This window comes from Corticium candelabrum, chromosome 9 (assembly GCF_963422355.1).
Source record: "Corticium candelabrum chromosome 9, ooCorCand1.1, whole genome shotgun sequence".
Classification (NCBI taxonomy): Eukaryota; Metazoa; Porifera; class Homoscleromorpha; order Homosclerophorida; family Plakinidae; genus Corticium; species Corticium candelabrum.
Genome location: NC_085093.1, coordinates 558,131 through 582,010, shown reverse-complemented (window position 1 = coordinate 582,010; position 23,880 = coordinate 558,131). Strand labels below are relative to the sequence as shown.

At 41.0% G+C, this 23,880-nt stretch overlaps 5 protein-coding genes across 7 annotated transcripts; 2 read left to right on the top strand and 3 right to left on the bottom strand.

Moving 5' to 3' along the window:
• The first annotated feature begins 51 nt into the window (after positions 1 to 51).
• LOC134185094 (uncharacterized) lies at positions 52 to 1,686 on the top strand. Its single transcript, XM_062652886.1, has 3 exons — positions 52 to 181; positions 271 to 426; positions 1,095 to 1,686. The coding sequence occupies exons 1-3, from the start codon at positions 82 to 84 to the stop codon at positions 1,616 to 1,618; spliced, it is 780 nt and encodes a 259-aa protein (XP_062508870.1). The 5' UTR covers positions 52 to 81; the 3' UTR covers positions 1,619 to 1,686.
• A 3,594-nt stretch (positions 1,687 to 5,280) lies between these two features.
• LOC134185096 (uncharacterized) lies at positions 5,281 to 6,701 on the bottom strand. Its single transcript, XM_062652887.1, has 2 exons — positions 5,519 to 6,701; positions 5,281 to 5,457 (listed from the first exon to the last, which is right to left on the bottom strand). Exons 1-2 carry the CDS (start codon positions 5,990 to 5,992, stop codon positions 5,437 to 5,439), a joined length of 495 nt encoding a protein of 164 aa, XP_062508871.1. The 5' UTR covers positions 5,993 to 6,701; the 3' UTR covers positions 5,281 to 5,436.
• LOC134185091 (calcium-dependent protein kinase C-like) lies at positions 6,666 to 12,303 on the top strand. 2 transcript variants are annotated; one of them, XM_062652883.1, is made up of 14 exons: positions 6,666 to 6,902; positions 6,958 to 7,075; positions 7,167 to 7,278; positions 7,353 to 7,496; positions 8,161 to 8,317; positions 8,377 to 8,611; positions 8,684 to 8,821; positions 10,059 to 10,232; positions 10,286 to 10,377; positions 10,435 to 10,636; positions 10,925 to 11,005; positions 11,065 to 11,172; positions 11,669 to 11,809; positions 11,868 to 12,303. In XM_062652883.1, the coding sequence occupies exons 1-14, from the start codon at positions 6,724 to 6,726 to the stop codon at positions 12,012 to 12,014; spliced, it is 2,028 nt and encodes a 675-aa protein (XP_062508867.1). In that variant the 5' UTR covers positions 6,666 to 6,723; the 3' UTR covers positions 12,015 to 12,303. The 2 variants fall into 2 exon arrangements, with proteins under 2 accessions (XP_062508867.1, XP_062508866.1); XM_062652882.1 differs by having other exon boundaries at positions 8,161 to 8,341; positions 8,398 to 8,611.
• LOC134185090 (transmembrane channel-like protein 7) lies at positions 12,146 to 21,093 on the bottom strand. Of its 2 annotated transcripts, none has more exons than XM_062652880.1 (18): positions 20,917 to 21,093; positions 19,952 to 20,056; positions 19,439 to 19,637; positions 19,234 to 19,365; positions 18,676 to 18,836; positions 17,978 to 18,291; positions 17,371 to 17,519; positions 17,160 to 17,313; positions 16,603 to 16,773; positions 16,165 to 16,494; positions 14,904 to 15,001; positions 14,743 to 14,847; positions 13,853 to 13,928; positions 13,639 to 13,769; positions 13,187 to 13,219; positions 12,998 to 13,120; positions 12,593 to 12,671; positions 12,146 to 12,531 (listed from the first exon to the last, which is right to left on the bottom strand). In XM_062652880.1, exons 1-18 carry the CDS (start codon positions 20,975 to 20,977, stop codon positions 12,334 to 12,336), a joined length of 2,619 nt encoding a protein of 872 aa, XP_062508864.1. In that variant the 5' UTR covers positions 20,978 to 21,093; the 3' UTR covers positions 12,146 to 12,333. The 2 variants fall into 2 exon arrangements, with proteins under 2 accessions (XP_062508864.1, XP_062508865.1); XM_062652881.1 differs by lacking the exon at positions 20,917 to 21,093 and adding an exon at positions 20,117 to 20,197.
• On the bottom strand, positions 21,093 to 23,860 carry LOC134185093 (uncharacterized). Its single transcript, XM_062652885.1, has 4 exons — positions 23,666 to 23,860; positions 22,449 to 23,178; positions 21,728 to 21,970; positions 21,093 to 21,662 (listed from the first exon to the last, which is right to left on the bottom strand). The coding sequence occupies exons 1-4, from the start codon at positions 23,676 to 23,678 to the stop codon at positions 21,113 to 21,115; spliced, it is 1,536 nt and encodes a 511-aa protein (XP_062508869.1). The 5' UTR covers positions 23,679 to 23,860; the 3' UTR covers positions 21,093 to 21,112.
• Between the last annotated feature and the right edge of the window lie 20 nt (positions 23,861 to 23,880).

Genomic DNA, 23,880 nt, shown 5'->3' with positions numbered 1-23,880 from the left:
GCCGTCGCGCCTCGATGGGCGTGATCAAACGCAGAGGTCATAGTACAAATCGTGTGGTCGAATTACGACGTCGACGCGGCTATGAGACGCGAACGTAAGCGGCAACGAGATTTCGAAACCGTTGGAAGCTCGACTGGATGGAGTGAGTTAGAAAGAGAAGGAAAATGTCGCACAGTGTCGAGTAAGTGATGAGGGGGCTGAATCGGTTGTGTAAACTGTGTCGGTATGACATTTTGCGACGACCTTTCACCTTCAGTTCCTCTGTTTCAGCATCCGTTTTGATTCGGTGTGACTTCTACGCCACGCCTTGCGAGCAACTAGCGAGAAATCTACTCGGAAAGAAGCTGGTAAGACGACTGGAAGGCGGACAGCGATTGGCTGGGAAAATCGTAGAAGTGGAAGCATATCTTGGTGGGGACGACAAAGGTACGAAATGATTGTGTTAATTTTTTGAGAATTAGGGTGTCCCCGGCATGTGAGCACGTGGTCATGCATGAATGTTTCCAAGTAGACGGTAGCTGGAACGTGTAATTATGCATATTTGGTGTATATTTATCAGGCACGTGGATGTGCACATTGTCATAGCGAAACTATTCTTGCTTCTGTCATGAGACCTAGACTTCCAACATAAATGATTGCATGGAGCAAGTGCGGGCAACGTTTTAACTCTCTTGCATTTGTGGAATTCTGGAATTCCGGGGGGGGATCTAAATTTGTTTGTCACCTTGTTCAATGCTTGCTAGCTATCTAGGGTTGTAATACCCAGTTGTGTTGCAACTAAAATTTTTTGGGAAATATGCTTTCATTCTTAGCTAACTAAAGAGATTGTTGTGTGGAAACATTGCATATATTCTTGCTAGGTGAGGAATGCCATTTTGTTGTGGATTAGGTAATACTTACAGTGTGGTGCATGAGTAATCTAAATGCTTGGCATTTCTGTATGTAGTGAGGATGTATGTGTTTTGCACCATGCAATGCAGCATTTTACACACTGGAAAGTGTATCACAGCAAGTCACATATAGACAGACTTGTGTGCACTTGGACGATGTTTGCTGTGTTAATTAATGTTCTCACAGAAAACTGTTTCATGCAGGATCTCACTCATATCAAGGAAAATGTACTGAACGGAATAAATCGATGTTTATGTCTCCTGGCACTGCATATGTTTACAAGATATATGGCATTCATCACTGCCTTAATATATCTAGCAAAGGGGATGGTGCAGCTGTGCTTATTCGTGCTGTTGAACCGTTAGAAGGACTGGAAATCATGAGGCAACAGAGAGGCTTGAAACGGAAAGATGGAGGTGCAGGAATCAAAGATTGGCAATTATGTACTGGGCCAGCAAACCTGTGCCAGGCGATGAACATTAGCAAGGATATGATTGACGGAACAACTTTGACAAACAGCGCAAACTCATCTGGGCTCTGGTTAGAGACGAGTGACATGAATGTCATTGCAGATGACTGGATTGTATCGACTTCGAGAATAGGTATAGACTATGCAGGACCAGAATGGGCTTCTAAACCATTACGATTTTACTTGATGATGTCAAGGAGTGTCAGTGTAAGAGATAAAGCAGTAGAGGCAGCTGTTACTAGACAAGTCAGATGTTAATAATAGAGATAACATTTTGTGTTCAAATAGACTATCATGAAGATCAAATTAAAATAGGGTTAAAACTGTGCCAATCAAATCACCACATTCGCAGTATCTAAAAGGCACACAATTGTGCATAATAAGTATTCCAGTAGGACATGTTGTGTACTTAGTTGTATCATGTGAGATGGGGACAATTTGCATAATGAACAAATTGGATGAATACTCATAGAGATGCAGTAGCATGCACATGGCATTTCAAGACTAATGTTGCTGTTAGCAACAATGAAAATGCATACGTATACAGTCAACACGTGAGACTTCCAGCTACACACAACTAAATCTTTGAGAACAGTTAATTGGATGTTTGAAAATAAATTGCAATTTTAATGTCAGCGATAAACAGAGTGACTGGTTACAGCTAATCAACCATGACAGTTGTTAATCTAACAACTCTAGGCCATAAATGGAATTCAACCACACAGTTGACATTACACGGTACTGACTCTGCTTGGTGATATCTCCAGATAACAATTAATTAAGTACACCAAGTCTTGTCACACACACACACATGTGCACACAGTGAGACAGGAACACAGATGTTGCAGGAAATGACTAAGCCATGCAAACCACAGTTACAGTACAGTATCTGATTATAGCCCGACTAATAATTTATGTACTTTAGTTTGCAATATCACTAACTAACTGATAATCAAAACTCAGTACGTGGCAACAGTTGACCAAGAGTTGCTTACGAAGGATTTTATAGGAAGTTTTATGTCTACACTTAAATGTATGTGTCATCCATTGGCAGGAAACTTCCCTTCTATAACGATCTACTCTAGTACAATTGTGTATACTCTGCAGAGATATCACAATTTTACTTCTGAATATAGCATCTTAACTGTAATGGCTATGTATATGCACATGTACCACAATGACTTAATTGACAGTTCAAATTTGGAAAACAAGTTGTCATACCACATCCATGTTGCAGTCATCTTTACATCATCATACATTAGAAGCAATAGTGGTATATATACACTCTTTAGGAAACAGCTGTGGAAAGGGATAGTATTATTTAATTAATGCTACGATTCTAAGAATTAAAACACAGAAATGAAATTTCATTGCCTAGACTAGGAATTCTTAACAACAACTATCAGATATGATAAATATCCCAGCCGATCACTTCATGTGTTATACAAAGTCGAAGCTGCATGCAAGGGTTACTGCATAGTTTAAGCCAGTGCTGCATGATGCAATAATATCCAACATGCGTGTATTGCGTTGTCATCAAATTATTCTGCTTTTCTTGCCTCTATAGACCTGACATCCTCATCAAGTCCTTCCCATTTAGCTACCTATGCGTCATCAATGGGAACTAAAAGAAAGAAATATTGTTTGCTTACTTTGCAGCTTTACATGGGGATTCTAAATCGCAGATCTTAGCGCTTCAGTGACGACAGACCATCAAGCAATTGCTAATTTGATTTGATAACTCTAAGGGTGCTCGATATGCATGCTTGAACACCCTACTAACAATAAAAGCTGGTAAATATTAGTCAAAAAGCCAACAACTAAAAGTTTTACTGTCAAAATTAATTGAGAAAAGTCTCAGCTCACCCACCAGCAGAAAAGATACTTCACTGGAAACGAAAAGATCCAAACGTTAGCTAACTAAAAGTTAGCTTCATCAAGGCTGAGCTGTTTGCAATTAATTAAGTAACCATCTCAGGTGTTAGCATGACAAACTAAAGTGTTTAAATAAATTTCTATATTTTTATTCAATAAAATAATATAAAAATATATAAATAAAATATAATTAAAAATTTAACCTAACTACGTGTCACTATTGAATATTAGCATCCAACGTATTAATTCTCTAAGTACTTCAGTAAGTCCTATTGGTGTGTGGTTTGATACAAATGTTTCGGAACTTTCCCATAACTTTGAGGAGGCCTCTAGCTGTGTACGTGCTAATCACCCAACACACAGACTAAAAATAACTGCAGAAATAGCATCCTTCGCAGACCGCATGCGTGGGTGTAATCGATAATTGGTGGCATCCTGTGCTGGAATCTGTACCTTAGCGGAAAATCCGGTCGTTCACGTAAGGTCTTCCGGTGAAACAATAGGTGATTTTAAGTTTAGCTGGTAGCCAACGAGACAGAAAAACACCAGAAACACAACTACACACAAATTACGGCGATACTATCGTTATAATGCTATAATAACACTGTAGAGATTTAGAGCATCCGCTCTGCATTGTTTAGAGGCTCTAGTAGGGTAAAATTTCCTGTTGTCATGACTATTTATCAATTAGCAACATCTCTAATTTCATTTTTTCTTTAAATATGGTCATTCTCTAGCTATTAATTAAAGTCTGACCTTTTTTTGAAATATGAGTGACACACACCTACCCTACACACTCTCAACTAGAAGAAATACATTTCTCGACCTTTGTTACAATCAACGGTGATGACAAGTAACACATGAATAGCTATCAAGCACGGAAACAGTAGTACACTCATACACGTATGTATATTACCGAGTAAGTCTAAAGGCCTGTCCACACTGGCAACTGGATCGCGATCCGATCGCGATCCGATCGCGATCCAACCGCAACGCTGTCCACACTTGCAACTCGATCGCGATCGGATCGCGATCCGTCCGATCCACATCGCGAGGTGGATTCGATCGCGATCCGATCGCGATCGGTTGAATCCAATTAGAAATAGTGGGCGTTACCTTCACGTACGCTACGCGTGTAGTCGGAACATCTAACACTCCTCACTCGTCTTTGTTCTCGCTCACCTTACGTCGCTGTATCAACGCTTTCTACAAGCAAAGAAACCACACATACACATCGGTCATCAGTCACGTGATAGCGAAATGAGGCGGAGGTATCGTTTTCAAAGTGCAGTGTGGACGCTCGCTATCCCGATCGGATCGCGATCGAATCGCGATCCGATCGCGATCCATTCTGGTCTAGTGTGGACAGGCCTTAACAACAATCAATACAAATAATTATTGTAAGACTCTTCTCAACTAAAAATTTTAGTACTGTGGCAACATGAACAACACATGCGCCTGCATTTCTAGAAATGATTGCACTTGAGAGGCCAGATACAATCGATTGATTTTTGTAGTTATAGACAGTTAGATAAAACGTGTAAAAGCAACTGATAGTTAACAAGAATTTCTTCAAAGGTGTATCATATTGTTAATCTACGACACTGGTCTTGGTTAAGTGGCAGTTTTTGTAGAGGCACAAATTAGTATGTACTGTACATGCTTAGCGACGCCATTTGAAACAGTTGCAGAATCCATTGTGAACCAAGAACCACCAGTTTTATTACTTTCCTGAGCTTCAGGCGTGCAACACTTACGTTAATTACGAAAGAGGTCAACCTAATATTTCTTATCAGTTTCATCATCCTATAGCTTTTTCTACGTCTGCAAAATTAAAGTGTCACCTGCACCATCTAGCTAGATCGATCTATTCTTTCTGACAAGTCTTTCTCAATGGACAAGTTAGCCAAAAGCATAACTAAGCTAACATCTCTCTGCTTTGCCTGGAAACTCTTCCACTGTTTGTATGCTGTCTGCTTGTGCAGTGCAGACCTGGAGACAGTCGACCACATTGTGGCAGACTGTACAGTGCCTTGGCGCCAACGTACTATATAATAAATAATAATGTATTTTTGACACACCACAATTTGGTGCAGTTCCCACACAGGGGCAACGACTAGACATACATCAACTATACACACAATACATACAAGTAGCACAAATATAACCAAACTAACACTAAACTAAAAATTTAAAAGAATTCATGGAACTCCCTCAAGTCTCTACAGGAAAAAACAAACAAGATTTTAGTCTCTATTCCACTAAACAAATATTCAGAACTACATCTGCAAAGCAACCATGACAGTCCTTGTACAAGGTAATTTTACGGAGTGAATTGCTCGTTTCATGTATAATAGTTGGAGTCTTTTGATCTTCTCTGAAGCTTCTGCAAAAACACTCTTTCAGTCTGTCACGTATTGACTCTCTTGATCTCATTCCAAAACCAGGTCGAATTCCTTTCTGATAAGCTACGTCTACAGTTCTTGTGATAGAAGCTTTGTCAATATTCCAGAGGTGACTACCATAAGATAGTACTGGAAACAGCTGAGTGTCTACTATTTTCATCCAAACTTGATTTGACAAAACTTTACCACCTAAACGTGACACAACAGAATTAACAGCTCCGCAAAATTTCTTAACTCTATCTTCCACGGCAGTGGCATTGTTGCATAACTCATCCAGCATCACCCCCAAATGAGTGATACGAGACTTCCAAGGCAACGTGTTGTGGTCAAGCACTAGCTGAGGATCCTCCATACAAACAAATCTTGACTACACAAACGCAATCACCACACTCTTACTCACATTGAATGTCAAACCATTGCTGTCGGCAAAAGATGTACACATATCAAGCATTCTTTGTAATGCCATTACCGTTGGAGACACCAACACTATATCATCTGCATAGGCCATGCACCCCACATACATGTTGGCAATCTTTGCACCATCGCCAGAATGAGATAACTGAAATACACTTCGCGTTTCAAATAATAACAATAATCATCACTAGACTATATTACATCTATCTGGCTGACTCATACGTCTAGCTGCCGGTTTGTTGTATGTTTAGTCTGCCCACTGGCTTCCCTACTCCCCTCACTAGCGAAAAAACATTCAGCACATCCATATTACAGTATAATACACTAAATAAGCGTCCTACAAGCATCCACGTAGGCATCCTCAATTATACTAACGATTTCTTCAACTTAGAATTTCAAACAAATCTCGTCAGTACAAACGTCGCATCTACAAGTAAACATAATTATCTACAAAACACCGTTGCTGCCGGCGCGCACGCACGCGCGCACACACACACACGCGCGCACACACACACGCACACACACACACACACACACACACACACACACACACACACACACACTAATATTACACTTTGCGCACGCGCATACGCGCATAAACCGCCACACCCCACTAACAGTCCCGCATGTTGCAGTAAGTTTTCACATTCTCGTCGCTCCAACTCTCGCATGGCCAGTCCGCGCGGCTCGACATCGGAGAGCCTACCACCGGGCGAAACCTCCACGTTTGCACGCCGTCGCAGGGGCGCCATACGCCACAAGGAAGTCTTCGAGGTCAAAGAACACAAATTCGTCGCTCGATTTCTCAAACAGCCGACCTTCTGCTCGCACTGCAAAGACTTCATATGGTTAGCCAACCTTTTCTCTTCACCCAACATCAATAACTCGTATGTAACACATCAGGGGGCTGCTCTCCAAGCAAGGATTACAATGCCAAGTCTGTAGCTTCGTCGTGCACAAGCGCTGTCACGATCTGGTGACGTTTCGCTGCCCGGGAGCGGACGAGGGCGTCGATTCCGACGTGAGTTGCATTCGCATGCTGTTTTTCATGTGTTCTCCTCGTCAACTGGTCGTGTCAACGTCGATTCTGCACGAAATCCGTTCTCTTGCAGGCGCCGCGCTCTGCTCATCGCTTCAAGTCGCATACCTATGCGTCACCGACGTTTTGCGACCACTGCGGCTCGTTGCTGTACGGCCTCTTCAATCAAGGCCTCAAATGTTCGGGTAGGACACAGCACAGATGCTTGGGCTTGACATGGGTTACGCCCACTTTTGGTGTGTGCACTGTGTTTTTGTAGAGTGCCAGGTGAATGTACACAAAAAGTGCGAACGGCTTGTGCCGAAGCTTTGCGGGCAGGACTTTACGGAAAAGCGTGGAAGAATTCGGTTGAAGATTTCGTATCAGAAGGCAACGCCAGTGCTCGGAAAGTTGGTTGTTAATGGTGAGTTTTGATTTGGGACTAAGATATTTGGAGAATGAGGGTTGGTCTGATGTGGTCGTGCCTTTGTATGTTGTTTTATTGCGCTGTACAACTGGTAATGTTACTATTGTAGCAACGGCTGACTTGATCTAATATTAAAGTTTGATTTTGGTCTCTTGCTTGCATCCACGTTGGTCTGATGGCTAGTTAGTGTATGGAATGTGTGGTGGGTAGGGACTTGCTTGTAATTGTGTATTGTGTAGGGTTAAGGGTTGTTTTGTCATTGGTATGGAAGGGTATGGGGCAAGAAGGGAGTGCCCTGTGTAAACGTTTGAGTGTTTACTAACTGCTACACTGGGGTTTCTTGGCTAGTTGATGTTGCCAATGGGTTCTTGTTAACATAAGTTGAGCAAGGAATGTGTTTGCTTTAGTATTTCCATGTAGATATCTGTGTAAAACCTGAGTTCTGTTTGTCTTTTTAACTTAGTGTTTTGTTTTCTTCATAATGTGCAACATGATTTGATATACAAACAGTGGAGGGGTTGTGAGGGTTGGAGAAATTTGGGACATAAAAGTGTTATTCTGATCCAGCTAATGTGTTGTGTCCTTTGCTCTCAACACACTCATTTTTGTTTGTTAACACATGCAGCTAATTATGGAACTAAAAAGCAATGTGCTTTTTCAGTCTTCGAATGTAGGAATCTTCCACCAATGGATCCCAACGGACTGGCTGATCCATACGTGAAACTCAAACTCAAACCTGATCAGGACAAGTCGAGCAAAAAGAAAACTGCCATTCAGAAAGCAACACTTAATCCTATCTTTAATGAAAGCTTTGAATTGTATGTCACAGATGACATGGTGAGGCACGTAAAACTACAGTAGTAGTTGTTTTGTGTAGAACTGTATCGCCAGGCAATAGAGATCATAGGTTACTCCTTGAAGTATGGGATTGGGATCGTACAACTAGGAATGACTTCATGGGTAGCATGTCGTTCCCAATCAGTGAGCTACTAAGTGGCAATGTCGTTCATGATGGATGGTTCAAACTTATGGATCACAAAGAAGGTGATCATCACTATCATCTTTGCCCCAGTGATGAAGACATAGAGAAACGAATAGCTGAAAAGCTCAAGGTTATACTTGTTGTATTTTCAGTGCCACTGTGGTGTTCATTGTCAGTAGTACATGTTAGTCTTGCCACATAGATTGATGAAACCGCTGCTTCTAAGGCAAAGACCACCTCGACGAGTCCACAGACAGTCAATCCTACAGGCTCCCAGAAGAGGTTTGGTCTTGCAGATTTCAATTTCATTGTTGTACTCGGCAAGGGCAGCTTTGGAAAGGTGAGTTTATGTGTACTATAGGGATGTTGGGTTACAATAACACTGTGCATTTGGTTACTTGACAGCGGTGCCCAGAGTTATGGTTTGTTAAATGGTGTTGGTTGTGATTGATAAACAGTCTTGCATCTTGGGCAATCATAAATGTGGTTGGTATCTCCTTCTTTTATTGGGGAGTCTTTAACATCAATTATGTAAGGTCCAACACATGCTGCACCTGTCCATCCCAGCTCCAGTCCGAAGTTTCTGATTGATCCACATGGTCTTGCAGAGTGGTATATACATTCAGACAATGCCCCTTCCTCTCTAGCTGTCCAAACTATATTGTTAGCTAACACTCCTCACAGTTGATGTCTCTAGATAGTAGGGGTTACTGAACATGGTAGACAGGTGTCTGTCTGGGTGTTATCCTAAAGATTAATGGAAAATCAATGTCATGAGCTGAGGGTAACCTGCTTGGTGTGGACGTTATTGCAACATTGAACACTGGACATTGCACATAATTAATCATATGTTGTTTCCAGTTACTCATATCTGACTTCCGTATATTCATATTCCTAGTTGCATGTTTTCACTTATCCATACTTCAGTAGACATCAAAAGCCAACCGTGTTTCTTCAGAATTCTGCCTCAAGCAGCCAATCAATAGACTCGCCCTCTTTTCTACTGACAGCTACTACCTGAACCTTATTAAGGTGCAATGAGCGTGCAAGCATAAATCAAGTCGTGATCACCAGGATCCTGGATCCCATACATTTGCATTGTAAAGTTTCGTGCTCATGCATATGCTACACTCTTTGCCTGCCCGCTGCATGTGGGTGCTACAAATCGTTTCATTACGTGGGACTTTCCCTCTCGCTGCCATGCAGCTCATTTGTGCATGCACACACGTGCATTATATGAAGGCTTGGGAACTGAGACTGGAACGGTAGTAGGTGGCAGTAGAAACACATGAGTCTATTGATTGGCGTTTGAGGCAGAATTCTGAAGGAACGCAATCGGCTTTTGATTTTGACTCATTGAAAATATGGATAAGTGGCCAGCGAGTTCTTTTTGATGAAACATTTTTGAAACATTGAATATGGCATAAGTGGAAATGTGCAACCATGAATAAGTGGACCTAGTAAGTGGAATTCCAAGTGTTCAATGTTGCACTAATGCCGAAAGGTGCACCGGTTGTTCAGTGTTGCTTATCTCATGTAACGACCTGCACTTGTTTAATGGCCGTCATATTGTACAGGTGATGCTGGCTGAATTGAAGGGCCAGGATCAATATTTTGCCATCAAAGTACTCAAAAAAGATGTCATCGTTCAAGATGATGACGTGGAGTGTACAATGATTGAGAAACGCGTGCTTGCTCTTCAGAAAAAGCCACCTTTTCTAACCGCCCTTCACTGTGCATTTCAGACAGAGGTAGGAGAGTATTTATTTGATCCATCAATTTCAAATTCAGTACTATGTTTCAGGGCCATCTTTTCTTTGTTATGGAATATGTGAATGGTGGCGATCTGATGTTCCACATTCAACAGTTTGGACGATTTAGAGAACCACAAGCTTCGTTAGCTCTGTTGATATCAAATTATGTGTGGTGTTGTAAAGTTAGCTTGTTGTGTAGGTTTTATTCTGCAGAAATTGTATTGGGGTTGATGTACCTTCATGCTCAAAATATTATCTACCGTGATTTAAAGCTAGACAACGTTCTACTGGATGCAGACGGACACGTCAAGATTGCCGATTTTGGAATGTGCAAGGAGAATATCACCGATGGAAACACAACACGAACTTTCTGTGGCACACCAGATTACATAGCTCCAGAGGTATTGCACACACACACACACACACACACACACACACACACACACACACACACACACACACACACACACACACACACGACATGCCATCACATACCTCATCCCAGCAATCTCCTGGATCCAGACGACAGGTAGTGATGTGCATCATTCCAACTGTGACTTGCCAGACATGGTAGTTACATCCAAGACGGTAATGGTTAGTAGATTCTTGTCACAAGTCATTTCCATTGTTCAAATTCAACCATAACATACATACACACATTGTAAGCCACTGGATTTGTGCTGTTATAGATTGTTGCCTATCAACCATATGGAAAGTCAGTAGACTGGTGGGCCTTAGGAGTATTGATGTTTGAGATGATGGTTGGTCAGGTAAAGCAACAATCACTTTCATTCTTTTGTCTGGTAGCTTGGATTTCGTCACTTTGCAGCCTCCGTTCGATGGTCGTGATGAAGATGATTTGTTTAATCATATATTAGAAAAACAAGTGCACTTTCCGAAGTTTCTATCCAAAGAAGCAGTAGCTATTCTGAAAGGGGTATAGCAGCTGTAATGTTTGGTTTGGTTGTGGTGGACGTGACTTGAGTTTCTGTCCTTTATGATTCGTATCATTGGTTGTTCATCTATTACAGTGTGATGGTAGTGTGTGTGGGGATATGGGTGTGTTTATGGGGGATATGGGTGTGTTTATAGGGATATGGGCTGTGTGTGGGGGGATATGGGTGCCTGCATGTGGTGGGGAAGGGAGGATATCATGGTGTGTGTATGTAAATATGGGGGAAATGGTGGTGGTGGTGGTGGTGGTGGTGGTGTGTGTGTGTGTGTGTGTGTGTGTGTGTGTGTGTGTGTGTGTGTGTGTGTGTGTGTGTGTATGTAAATATGGGGGAAGTGGTGGTGTGTGTGTGTGTGTGTGTGTGTGTGTGTGTGTGGTGTGTGTGTGTGGTGTGTGTGTGTGTGTGTGTGTGTGTGTGGTGTGTGTGTGGTGTGTGTGTGTGTCAACATATTGTTGCAAACTACAACTGTTTCTCATACAGTTCTTGGCCAAACATCCAGCAAGACGTCTTGGCTGTGGCGAATCAAGTGAGCAAGACATCAAACAACACGTTTTCTTTAGGAAGATTGAATGGGACAAACTAGCAGCAAGAGAAGTCCAACCTCCATTCAAACCAAAAATTGTATATACCAATAACCACACACACACCATTCCACTTTAACAGCCATCATGTGTTACAGAAATCAAAGAAAGCTTGTAATAATTTTGACAAAGAATTTACATCAGAGGCCCCTCGTCTGACACCAGGCGACAAGAAAATCATTCAGCAAATAAACCAAGCAGATTTCAAAGAGTTCTCATTCACCAATCCAGAATTCGTTGCATGAACAGATGTAGTAAGATTCGAGACTTCGAGACAATACTATTTTCTCAAGAAATTTTAAGACGATATTGGGTGTCATCTAGGCTCTTGTATGTACTGTAGTGCATGGTGTTAGTTAATTTCAATGTACTGTAGTGGGGCATAAAGTATGGACTCAATTGGTGTCGAGTTAACGATTACAAGAGGAACAATCACTTTCACTAAACAAGGGACGACTTACCGCTTGAGTTCATGACATTACGCGCAGCAGCTTAGAATATAAATATAACAACAAAATATTTCCAGTACTTTAACTTGCTTACTAAGGCCACGTTCCTCATCAATTAGTTTGCACTACCTTGCGGCTTAACGTGTATTTGGGTAGCCGATGTGGGCGACCGCCGAAGTGATCCTTGCAGACTGTCATCGTCTGTGGTCACTAAGCCGCGAATCTCTGCAATTCGTCTGACCCCCGCAGGTTCATTTAACATCCGCTCTTGATGGGCGACAGCTTTGATGAGATACTGCTTGTCTCTACCCTCCTAGACAACAAAACATTGGACTGTCAGACATACATGCACCATGTGCACAAGCCAACATTACCATTAGAAGCTGATGGTTCAGTATTGCAATGCTCTTCTTGTAGGCTTTGGAAAGAGCGTAGAAGTAGAAAGCAACAAGGCTACATAAGAAATATCAAAACAAATACAGACTTGAGATTTCAGTATGGACACAGTCTAATAGATATGCCATAACTAGTGGTAGAGTATTGACCATGCATGCAGTGACTTCAAACTCTCCTGGTCACAGATATGAATGTGTGTGTGTGTGTGTGTGTGTGTGTGTGTGTGTGTGTGTGTGTGTGTGTGTGTGTGTGTGTGTGTGTGTGTGTGTCTGTCCATTTGTTTATCAGCTTGTCCCTTTGTCTGTATTGTCTCAAAGCCTGTTGTGTTTGTTGCACACAACAATATTCAGTTTGTTAATTAACCTACAAATGATATTCCCTACCAGATTGATACAATGAGAGGTATGACAAACGCCGCTGATCCAATATAGTCAACTACTCCCTGAAACCATGATGGTGACTTATCAATTTCTTTAGACACAACACTGTAGACACGTCTCTGACTCCTTACACACAGAGAATACAAACATTGGACAGAAAATCAGAAATATCTTTAATTGCCAAGACCATACCTAAAAGGGCCACATGTCTGTGATGGCTGTATTCTAACAAACAAACAAAATGTCAAACAACTTCATATAACAAGCACTGTTATTTCAATTAAAATAAGTTCGGTGTTTATACAGTGACAACAAATGCCATGCCAAATCTATAAACATTTTGACTGACATACTATCCATACTAGCATACTACAATACTCAATCAACATGTTAGAAAAAGATACCATTCTAAGCTGCAATTGGAGCAATCAACATACGCTACGCAAAAGCTGGCAAATTTTATTTAAAGACAAAAATTTCTTTACCAAATCTCAATACGGCAAAGTGTGCAAAGCATATGTGCTTGCATGTGATCAATTGCCCACACCAAGAACACATTTTGTAAAGAGACTCCAAACGCACATACAATCTCATACATTTCAGATCATGAAAGTTAGTAAATATGTACAAATGTATTCACTTACTGCACCATGCTGTAACCGACAGGAATCAAACAGCCAAACAAAGCAAGAAGGAGCAGGAACAAAAAGTAGATGTTGGTGCGAGAGGCTCTGTATGCTCGCGATGATGGCCTACAGTTCCAAACCAGACTGCACTGTAACATAACACAATGTGATCAATACGTTTCAACACATCTTAATTAATTAATTAACTATATGCTGAGCATGTCTATCTTACCTTCTTTATGTAGAATGTCGCAAACAACTGTATGCAACCAACTAACGATATGAGAGGACCATAGAACGTGCCCAGCCTACAAAGTCACCACCATTATATCAAAAATGCATGATTTTCAGTTTTAATTAATTAATTAATAATTCATGTTAGTGATGGTTGCCAAAATACACAGTACGTGTGTGCAACAAATACAAGGTAAAACAAACAAATACATAGCATTAAAGAATTTAAAGTGTATAACACATACAGTGACATACATGTATGACAGAAAAACAGGTAAAATAGGTACTGTACTAGTTAAAAATGCAAAGCATTGTTGGGGAGAGCCTGAGTGAGAATTACGTTAGCGCTATACCTAGACGTGCATGTTCTCCACGACTAATCACTGTGTCTCGAGTCTGTCTGTTAATTCTCTTTGTAGTTTAGAGTTCCAGCCTGTTTGCATTCTTGTAGTACCCATGATATGCATAAATATATAAATATAATATATCTCGACCTCAATTGACATGACAAGAGAAAGGCTCGCTTCATTGTGCAGATCATAGCATGTGACTAAGATTTGTCATTTCAACACATGATGATACAGTAGTCATACCCTCATGTTCCAGATGAGCTGGCAGCTAATAAAATGTAAGCACCTCATCTGTTTCAATTTAAAGGGCAAAATTAAAAACATAAAAACAGAGAATAAAAACTGATGACCCTCTGAATAAAACACCGTAGTACATTAATTAATAATATTAAAGTATTCTACAGTGAGAAACAAACAGTACTGGTTTGACACCTACTAACATGTGGGTATAAATACAAATACTAAGAAATATTGCCAGCAGACTATTGAACTTTTTTAGCTCAGATCATTACAATTACACTGAATGTGTTGAGCTCACCAAATCAAAGCTTGGGCATAAACAAGACCAAGAACACTCTTGGCAATAACGAACTCAGGCTTTCCCAGTTTTCTTCTAACAATTTCAACCTTCTTAGCAAGCAAGCTACCAAAAAGCCACATCAATCAACGATAAACAATCACATGGCATATAATGCCTACTGGCGAATGGATTGAACACCAATAGTAGAAATTGTATCGAACAAAAAGTCGATAACAAGAACGCGATACACTTCTTGACCGACGTATGTCTCCCAACACTACACAACGACAAATCAAATTACAACAATGCATACTTGTCTTGGAGATATCATACATCTGCTGTATTTCATTATACTACTAATTTGCAGACCAATTCAGTAATCACTCTACATCACCTCTCAACTCTCATTTGCTCCCCTAATGTATTCACATTACAGCAGACTAATTTAAAAGAGCACTGTCCAGATGTTTTGCACGCTGGTGCCTCGGATACTGGATTGAAAAAATGTATACACGAAATCAAAATCTCGAAATCAGAGAAACTTAGACAACAACGCTAGTAGGATGTGATAGTTTACCACAAACTCTACATTCTCACCACATAAAATTTTTGGACTCGTAACATAACACGAGTTTGGGTCATGCGATAACTGCGATTGCCAGAGACAGCTTATTTTACTGATCCTGCATGTGGAAATTTGTGAAAATGCCGTTCAGAAAGTAAGTGTTCACAACGGTGTTTGTTCGTGCACTTCAGATTGCATTCAGAACAGAAACGGTGAAAATATCGTATTCCGCAATGGCGAGCGGGTGGAAGCAGAACTGCAAAGGGCCGTAACAATGTTCTACACAGAAGATGTACAGCTGAAAAGAATGCTTCCAATTTGACTGTAGTTCAATCTTCACATGTCCATACATCACGGCAGACGTAAACTACGTGATGACTACATTGAGCACTACTAGAGTGTACACTGGTACAATCCGTATATCTACACATTCAGATTCTGTATAGTGAACGACCTAGCAGAACACACGGCACTCTCTATCTTGACTCACAGCCTCCCATTCCCATCTATCTCATGCACTAGAAGGGCGTGTCTTTGAGCATGTATATAATCTGGACAGTGCTCCTTTAAGAATGTAAACTAAAGACGATTGGAGTATTGGTAGGTATAGACAGTCAGATAAACAACACATAATTAAGTGGGCAAGAAATAAATAAAATAATGGTAAAGATACTCTTCCTGCCCATTACCCACATCCACCGAACGCATCCCTGCCAATGTATACCCACCTATTCCACCAAGTGCCACCCAAACGCCAGCGGACCCCCTACACCACTTTGTAATATATTATATGTCACCCAACCCTGACTCATACTCACATATACCTAAATCCTCAACCATGTGTCCACCCATGTTTTATTAACTCATGAACGTACCAATTTGCAGTTTACTTGCATCTCGACGTACGCTTCAATGCTTGTGTTAAACGTATAATATCCCGTCTCTATCACTCTCCCACATGCTTCCACGTCGTCAGAACACGCCACTTGCCTCAGTACTGTCGCCATCAGCACAACAAGGCCAGACACTCTGACAGCAACACTGCGAAATATCGTCAATGTGAACTCAGTTACAGGACTGGTGTATTGCTCATAGACAACCAGACGCTCAAAAATGAACGGGTAAATAACATTGAATGCAGAAATTGTGAGAGAAGCGGCCAATTGTTTAATAATCAGTCGAAAATTGAAAGACGTGAGATCAACCTGACCACAGAAAACACTTGGTCATACCGCCAGTCATTACAATGACTCATAATAACGGTCAAAGAATATAATTAATAAGTTCATGATTACATGCAGCTTTAGTCTTACCTGCTCAACAGATGCCTCGAGTGAAACCTCAGCAGCATAGTAAATGGCTGCACCAGCCATAGCTAACAAACCCAGAATTGCAAAATTGATAACGAAACGAACAGTCCAAATCCATAAGAACTCTTTAAGGGTCCTGTGTTGTGCCTCAGCACGATGAGTGTTGATCACTTCCTAAAAGTTCAATATACATGTAAATATAATTGCTTCAAAAGAGCAAATAAAACATACTATCTGTATACAACTGTCTGTCTGTTAGAATCACTGCTTGCCGTTAAAATACAATGCCAGTGTAACCTCAAACAAACATCCAGACTTTACTGACACTATTGATTTAAGTAAATGTGTGAGTTAGATACAGTCACTCATAAGACCAATTTGTTCAATTTCCGACAAGTGAAGTGCTTAGATGAACGAGTTTACTGTGAATGTGAATGCTGAGAATTTGGCAACAATACACAATCTGCTGTCTGTCTGTCTGTCTGTTGGTCCGTCCATCTGTCTGTATGTATGTCTGTCGCCCTAACTGCCTTGCTTGTGTCCTACAACAACTAACCAACCTCTAAATCCTTCTTTAGACTGAGATGCTTCATTTTTGCTGCATCAGTATCAGTAATACTGTAGTCCCATGCAGCAAAGACCAAGTTAAAGAAAGGACTCTTTCTCCCTGTTGACAAACCCTCAACAAAATTCTGCTGATATGCTCTAGCCATTCTACACACACAAACATCCCTGTATTTTAATTTTAAAATACTGTTCAACGTGTCATACTTGACTACGATAAGAAATAAACTGATAAAGAAGAAGAGACCACCAATGATGACGTACGCAAGAGGAAGGTCATAATTACCACTTCCGCTGATATCTAGCTCAGTGTTCTCATAAGCTCCCATAAATAGAGCAGTGTTTTCAAGAGGAGGCTATTAAGCAGACAAGGCAAATAGCAATATCTTGTATTATAGATTAATAACAATAACACACACGCACGCACACATGTATGCACGCATGCACACATGCACGCACACACGCATGCATGCACACATGCACGCACGCATGCATGCACACACACACATGCACGCACGCACGCATGCATGCACGCACACACACACACACACACACACACACACACACACACACACACACACACACACATGTATGCACACAGGCACACACATGCGCGCACACACATGCGCGCACACACATGCGCACGTGCACACGCACCACATGCACATGCACACGCGCACGCACGCATGCACGCACACGCACACGCACACACACACACACACACACACACACACACACACACACATGCGCACGTGCGTACACACACAGACACACACACACAGACACACACACAGACACACATCTTCATGCTTACCGCTCCAGTAAATACAGTTGCAACATAATGGTACCACTTCAATGTTGCTGCCTCTGTACTATTTGCTGCTTGATTCAAACAGTCCAGTTTGCTGTTTATTTCGCTGTGTAAACCACACGATTTATCGAGATTGACATTTGCAATACAGTTATCAATGTCAGCCTGACTGACAGTCATCGCGTTTTGTGGGCTCACACTGATTGAAACATGAGGAATAAATACAAAGAAGAACCACAAGCAACCAAGTAGCACATTGGTAAGAAAAACCCATCGAAGAAAGATAAAATAGGAAACAACTCCAGTACCAAAGAGACCTAACCAAATACCAAACAAGATATAAATCACAAGTACAATGAATTAATGTGGTGTGTGTGTGTGTGTGTGTGTGTGGTGTGTGTGTGTGTGTGTGTGTGTGTGTGTGTGTGTGTGCGTGTGTGTGTGCGTGTGTGTCACTGTGTGTGTCACTGTGTGTGTGTGTGTGTGTGTGTGTGTGTGTGTGTGTGTGTGTGTGTGTGTGTGTGTGTGTGTGTGTGTGTGTGTGTGGTCTAAATACAATCTGGTCAGAGCATTACATATTTCCACACAAAGTCAGCAAAATCATCATCTGTATCATTGCAATGCATATAAATGCCCCCTTTTGTATAAACAAACTCAAAGACAAACACAAAAAATACATCGACATCATTCTTATTGCTTACTCTCAACTTGCTTGAGGTGACCTCCCCAAAAAGTGAGATGATACTTCCATTCTCGAAATCTGTCTTTGAAGTGTTTCCAACCCACAGACAGTCTATAGCGAAACTCTTTCCAACGTGTGAGCCTTCCTTCTTGTCTTGCTTGGGAATCTCCCATCTGTTTCCTGTAAAGCAAAACATGTAGTTGTGTTTCAACTCTGATAATAAAAGGTGTGTGTGTGTGTGTGTGTGTGTGTGTGTGTGTGGTGTGTGTGTGTGTGTGTGTGTATGTGTGTGTGGTGTGTGTGTGTGTGTGTGTGTGTGTGTGTGTGTGTGTGTGTGTGTGTGTGTGTGTGTGTGTGTGTGTGTGTGTGTGTGTGTGTGTGTGCATGTACACAACACAGAAACAAATCAAACACATGCAACACACAAAATCATGCAAACACACAAACACTCAACAACTACCTTAAATTTCAGTTGCATCTTATTGAGTTATTCAATTGAGCATCAAAATTATCAAATTTAAAAAACATCAAATTTAATTTACAAAAATTAAATATTAATTAATGACAATATTCTTACATAGTGGCTCGTTTGTCAGTCATCTTTGTAGACGTTTTTTTCAATGTTGCCTTTCGTTTCAGCTCCTGTTGTCCAGGATGCAGTTGATCATCTCCAGGCCCATCCAACTGTTCCACCCCAACAAATGATCCTCTGTTCAAACCCCAAAACCATTCAAGTACCATATGCATACAACAGCAGCCATCCAAGTGACAATGTGACTAACGAGCTTATCTTCCTGTCATAGGGTGACATGCGAGCGCGATGTTTGGACTTCCTTGTTCGTCGTCGTTGAAGAGACACCTCCGCTGTTGACAGCTGGCAACTGGGAAGGAAGTCCAATACACTCTTCTGTGTCTGCCTCAACCGCTCCATCTCTTCTACATCCTCATCGACAGACCCTTGCTGCCTGTCTCCATCTGGTGCTAAAAGAAGACGAATAATACTCTCTGCTGCTAATTACGACATCAGATAATAGAGTTTTACATTAGAGAAACTCATGCAATATAAATGTACGATGCGGAAATATACATACATACGGCCGAGCCTCGGTCCAATCTCAAATGGTTGTGCCCGTAAGTACAATCATTGCTATATACTTTCTACACACTTTACACTTCACGCCTAGTTACAACATCTCAATTGACGGCTACATGTAGAGTAGGGCGCCACACTCTAGACGTCATGCCATGGTAGCTAGGCTAATGTCTATCTCAACAAAAAGTTGTTTCAATCTTACTTGCTCCCCTGCTGTCGTATGCCGAAGGATTTTCGATAATTCCATTTTCAAGCTGCTCTAGCTCGAAATCTTGCAACGACATGACGTTGGACGAAAACAACCCACCTGGAACGACAAGAACGAACTCGCAAATAGTGATATGCAATAGAAAGAGAGCAACTATGCCTGCTGTCTCCCGATTTCTTTCCTTTCAGAAAGGCTCTCACAACAATTGCGAAGACGGGTGGGGCTAACTTAGAGTCCTACAGGCATGCGCAAGTGTTCACTGTTTACCGTGACAACGCCCTTCCACCTTACGTGGCAAATACTAGACTTCGAACACGTTCACAAGTTTAGGAAGTGTTACGACTGCTATATCAGAAAACGCGCGTAGTAAATCTAAAATTTGTTTTGTTTTCTGATTTCTCTGTTTGGTTGCGTGTTTGTTTGTCTTTGTAGCCTCGGACCAGACCCTCTCGCGCCGTCGTGCCCGGTTTCCGGCGTTGTCGTGTTATACGGGAACCGGGCACGACGGCGCGAGAAGGTCTGGTACGAGGCTAGTCTTTTGTAGTATCTTTGTCTACCGGTCTGTCTATCTATCTCTAGATTTTTGGTCTAAGTCGTAAATTTTCGTAAGTACAAATCAATGAAACCGTCAAACGTAACAGACTCGTTTGTGTTTTAGTACACGGTACTATAGAAAGTCCTAAAACGCCTTTCCTAGACTGGTCTCAGCACACACACTCCTGGTCTCCGTAGTTCTGCAAGCTGCATGTCCGACGTCTCCACGATGCGGGCAAACTGGTTCTTACCCCTTCAAAACATCCCTTTTTTCCTTCGATCGGTGCACCAACATCTATCTCTAGATTGACGGAAATTAGGAAAGCACGGCCGTGGCGCATCCGGTTTAGTTCATCAAGCTCAAATATAACATTTCTAGGCAAGTCTAGAGCACGCGCTTATAAAATAGCGTCCAATTACATTACTTCCAGTTGAAGAATTGCCATTCCAGAGCTGGAAGATTGTTGCCATAAACCATATGTTCATTTAGATTCATCATCAAATCTTCATCAATCAAATAAACATTGCGCATGCGTAATGAAGTTTGTCAGTCACAACATCAAAATTATACACAATAGATTAGCACAGCAACTATTGCAAAGTACTGCATAATAACTATACTTATCCAATCTTTGGCAATAACACGTCGACTGTAGACAGTCCAACATGTGAAGCTAAACATGATGCAGCGATTTCTTGAAGTTTGGGTGGAGACGAAACTTTAAACCTTTTCAACACTTCACTAGCTTGAATATGCAGTGTTACATCACTGATGAACCAAGGCAGACAAGTCAGATAACCGAGCAAACCATCACTAACGAACAATTTTCTGTTATCTTCTGTCAAACTCAATTGGTCGACACAAAGCAAACCAGCAGCCTGTGAGGTTCTAGATCCGATTGCAAGTGCGTGATCAGGAATACCCAGCATTTTCCATTGAGTTTTAGGGATTGATACGAGTCTTTTACCCGACTTGTAAGCCAAATCGAGAAATGGTAAAAGACTAACCCACACATACGTATGTGATTGCTCCCATTCAGAGACATCTTTAGGCATCACATCATCTATAAGAAACTTCTTAACAATACTATCAAAAAACTGACATTTTCCAGCATCCAAAAGACATAAACGAGATGCCCGAAGCTGTGCCAGTAATGAGCAAGTGAAGTATCTAAATGAGCACAGAAGTACAAAAAACACATATTAATTAACACAAACTGTCAATGCCTGACTCACCTAATAGCCATATCGTTTTCTACACCAATCTGATGCAAGCCAGCCACAATGTCATCACAGATTCCACCATCAATAAAATAGGGATGTGTATCAGTAAGACATGAACAACAGAACAGAGTGTTTGCAGCAATCTGGCAACTGTAGAGATTAGTGCCATAATCAGACCACACCATTTCTGTCAAATGTCTCATTGCAGCAACATTTTTAACAACCAGCAACTGAGCATCAGAAAATTCTACATACCTAGATTATTCAAGTACTGCAGGTCACCAAATGTGAATATGATAATTGACTTAACCAAATATAATAACTAAAGGTCTTGCAACTAAAATATTCCAGTAAATATAAATAATCAGATAAAAATCTTAAAATTTGTTTTGTGCACGTTGCATAACATTTATCATGCAGTTTATGCATGTCATTTCTGTGGTGTCAAACTTTAAAGCTACAAAGATTGTATTTAATTAAAGCTCTTAATTAATTCAACATATTTCAGCTTCAGCATTCATTAATCTGTACACAATAATCTCAAACGTGCAGTGTTGCTAAACAGTCAAATGTAAATATTATAATCAGCACTAAATTAATTGCTAGCCAATTAAATGCAATAAAAATAGGTAAAGTAAAACCTATGATATCCAACCCAAACACTCGCTGGTTGATTCAACATGTTTGCTATGGTACACTAAATATTATATAATGTCTAGTATTACAAACTTACTGCACTATGCATCCGACAGCTATGTCTGCTAGTTGCTGTCCATTCACTATAAATCCTTTGTCTTTCGAGTGAACTAGAGAATCCAATGTCATGTCCAAACCACCATACTTCATTATAATTTGCCTATCTGGACCAGTTTCTGAAAAATTCCATAATAACTCCAAACAAACCATTTCCATCACAACAACGTAGTACAGCATTGGCACGGTGCCATTGTCAGTAACAGAAGGATCCATTTCTTCCCTGTTCTTCTGAACATATCGAAACACATCGAAAAAAATATCTAACCCACCTTGCTGATAAAAATAGTGTCGATTAGCTACTGACTGAGCATTCTTCCAGGGTAGAAAGTGCTCAAATGTTAAAGTCTCAATAGATTGGCTAGTGAATTCCCAATCAATGCTGGTATGTTTCAATTTGCTGTAAAATTCTTTAAGCTGCTGAACACTTGCATCTACTTGCTGAATGTCTGCTGCAGCAAGATATCTGACTTCAAAGTTGTCACCAGACCGAAAATAGAGACTCTCAAGAGTCTCTTTTCCACCCAAAACTTGAGAATTATATCGCCATTGCTGATCACAAACAGGAATTTGATGCTCAGATTGAAGCAGCCGCTGAACATCAGAAATCTTGTCCACATGAGAATCAGGAAGCTTCAAACATATTGTTGTGTGATCAGATGTGCCAGTGCAAAAGAGATCCAACCAAGCAAATCTCGTTTCCAACTTAGCTAGAATGCAACACACACACACACACACGTTGCAATTCGAAAACGGATAAATTAGAATATTACAATTCTGCTCTACTAATTAAATATAAAGATATCAATCAATGAAATCAATCACGACTTAAAACACTATAAGCTTAAATTTTGCGTCAAGACTAGATGAGCAACACAATTTCTTTCAAATTTCAAAAGATTGTATTCAATTTTATTAGACTGAAACTATGCATTTTTCAACTACAGGGAGCTAGAGAGAAATCGAGAGAGAGAGCTAACACAGTAAGTTGATGTGATATGTCACTTTTCTTATTGTACTGTGTCCGGTCAAGCGGCAAAGTGGAAGCAGGAAGTGTTGGTGCATGCCATCGCCAGCTAACACCCGTTGCTTGATCGAAGAGCCCGACAATTAACTACTCAGATAAAACTACTGCTGTTCTACCTTTCCCATGCTACGTACATGCACAACCAGGTGTGACAAAAATAACGAGCTAACCGTCAGATGTCATCCTCTTCTGCTGTCTGTTACTTCAGATCCGTTGTAAACGCTGTTGTACATGTACAGTAAACTACACTATGCAAGCACGTATTCTGTACAAAGGCAGAGCCCTAGAAAGAGACCTATGTCTCTAGATATCTAGGGCTTGTATAAAGGGCAAGTCTCGCGTAGCCAGACTTTCTCTCGCGTACACACAGTGCGCCCAGGACGAG

What these genes read in the sequence shown, in the direction of transcription:
- LOC134185094 (XM_062652886.1), top strand. Translation starts at nt 82, where the DNA reads ATGAGACGCGAACGTAAGCGGCAACGAGATTTCGAAACCGTTGGAAGC. An exon ending in AAAATGTCGCACAGTGTCGA is followed by an intron (nt 182 to 270) that starts GTAAGTGATGAG and finishes CCTCTGTTTCAG; the next exon opens with CATCCGTTTTGATTCGGTGT. An exon ending in TCTTGGTGGGGACGACAAAG is followed by an intron (nt 427 to 1,094) that starts GTACGAAATGAT and finishes TGTTTCATGCAG; the next exon opens with GATCTCACTCATATCAAGGA.
- LOC134185096 (XM_062652887.1), bottom strand. Translation starts at nt 5,992, where the DNA reads ATGGAGGATCCTCAGCTAGTGCTTGACCACAACACGTTGCCTTGGAAG. An exon ending in GTCATGGTTGCTTTGCAGAT is followed by an intron (nt 5,458 to 5,518) that starts GTAGTTCTGAAT and finishes TTTTTCCTGTAG; the next exon opens with AGACTTGAGGGAGTTCCATG.
- LOC134185091 (XM_062652882.1), top strand. Translation starts at nt 6,724, where the DNA reads ATGGCCAGTCCGCGCGGCTCGACATCGGAGAGCCTACCACCGGGCGAA. An exon ending in CACTGCAAAGACTTCATATG is followed by an intron (nt 6,903 to 6,957) that starts GTTAGCCAACCT and finishes GTAACACATCAG; the next exon opens with GGGGCTGCTCTCCAAGCAAG. An exon ending in TTTAGAGAACCACAAGCTTC is followed by an intron (nt 10,378 to 10,434) that starts GTTAGCTCTGTT and finishes CTTGTTGTGTAG; the next exon opens with GTTTTATTCTGCAGAAATTG.
- LOC134185090 (XM_062652880.1), bottom strand. Translation starts at nt 20,977, where the DNA reads ATGAACATATGGTTTATGGCAACAATCTTCCAGCTCTGGAATGGCAAT. An exon ending in ATACGACAGCAGGGGAGCAA is followed by an intron (nt 19,638 to 19,951) that starts GTAAGATTGAAA and finishes GTCTTCTTTTAG; the next exon opens with CACCAGATGGAGACAGGCAG. An exon ending in TATGACAGGAAGATAAGCTC is followed by an intron (nt 19,366 to 19,438) that starts GTTAGTCACATT and finishes GGGTTTGAACAG; the next exon opens with AGGATCATTTGTTGGGGTGG.
- LOC134185093 (XM_062652885.1), bottom strand. An exon ending in GCTGTCGGATGCATAGTGCA is followed by an intron (nt 21,971 to 22,448) that starts GTAAGTTTGTAA and finishes TGAATAATCTAG; the next exon opens with GTATGTAGAATTTTCTGATG. An exon ending in GAAAACGATATGGCTATTAG is followed by an intron (nt 21,663 to 21,727) that starts GTGAGTCAGGCA and finishes GTGCTCATTTAG; the next exon opens with ATACTTCACTTGCTCATTAC.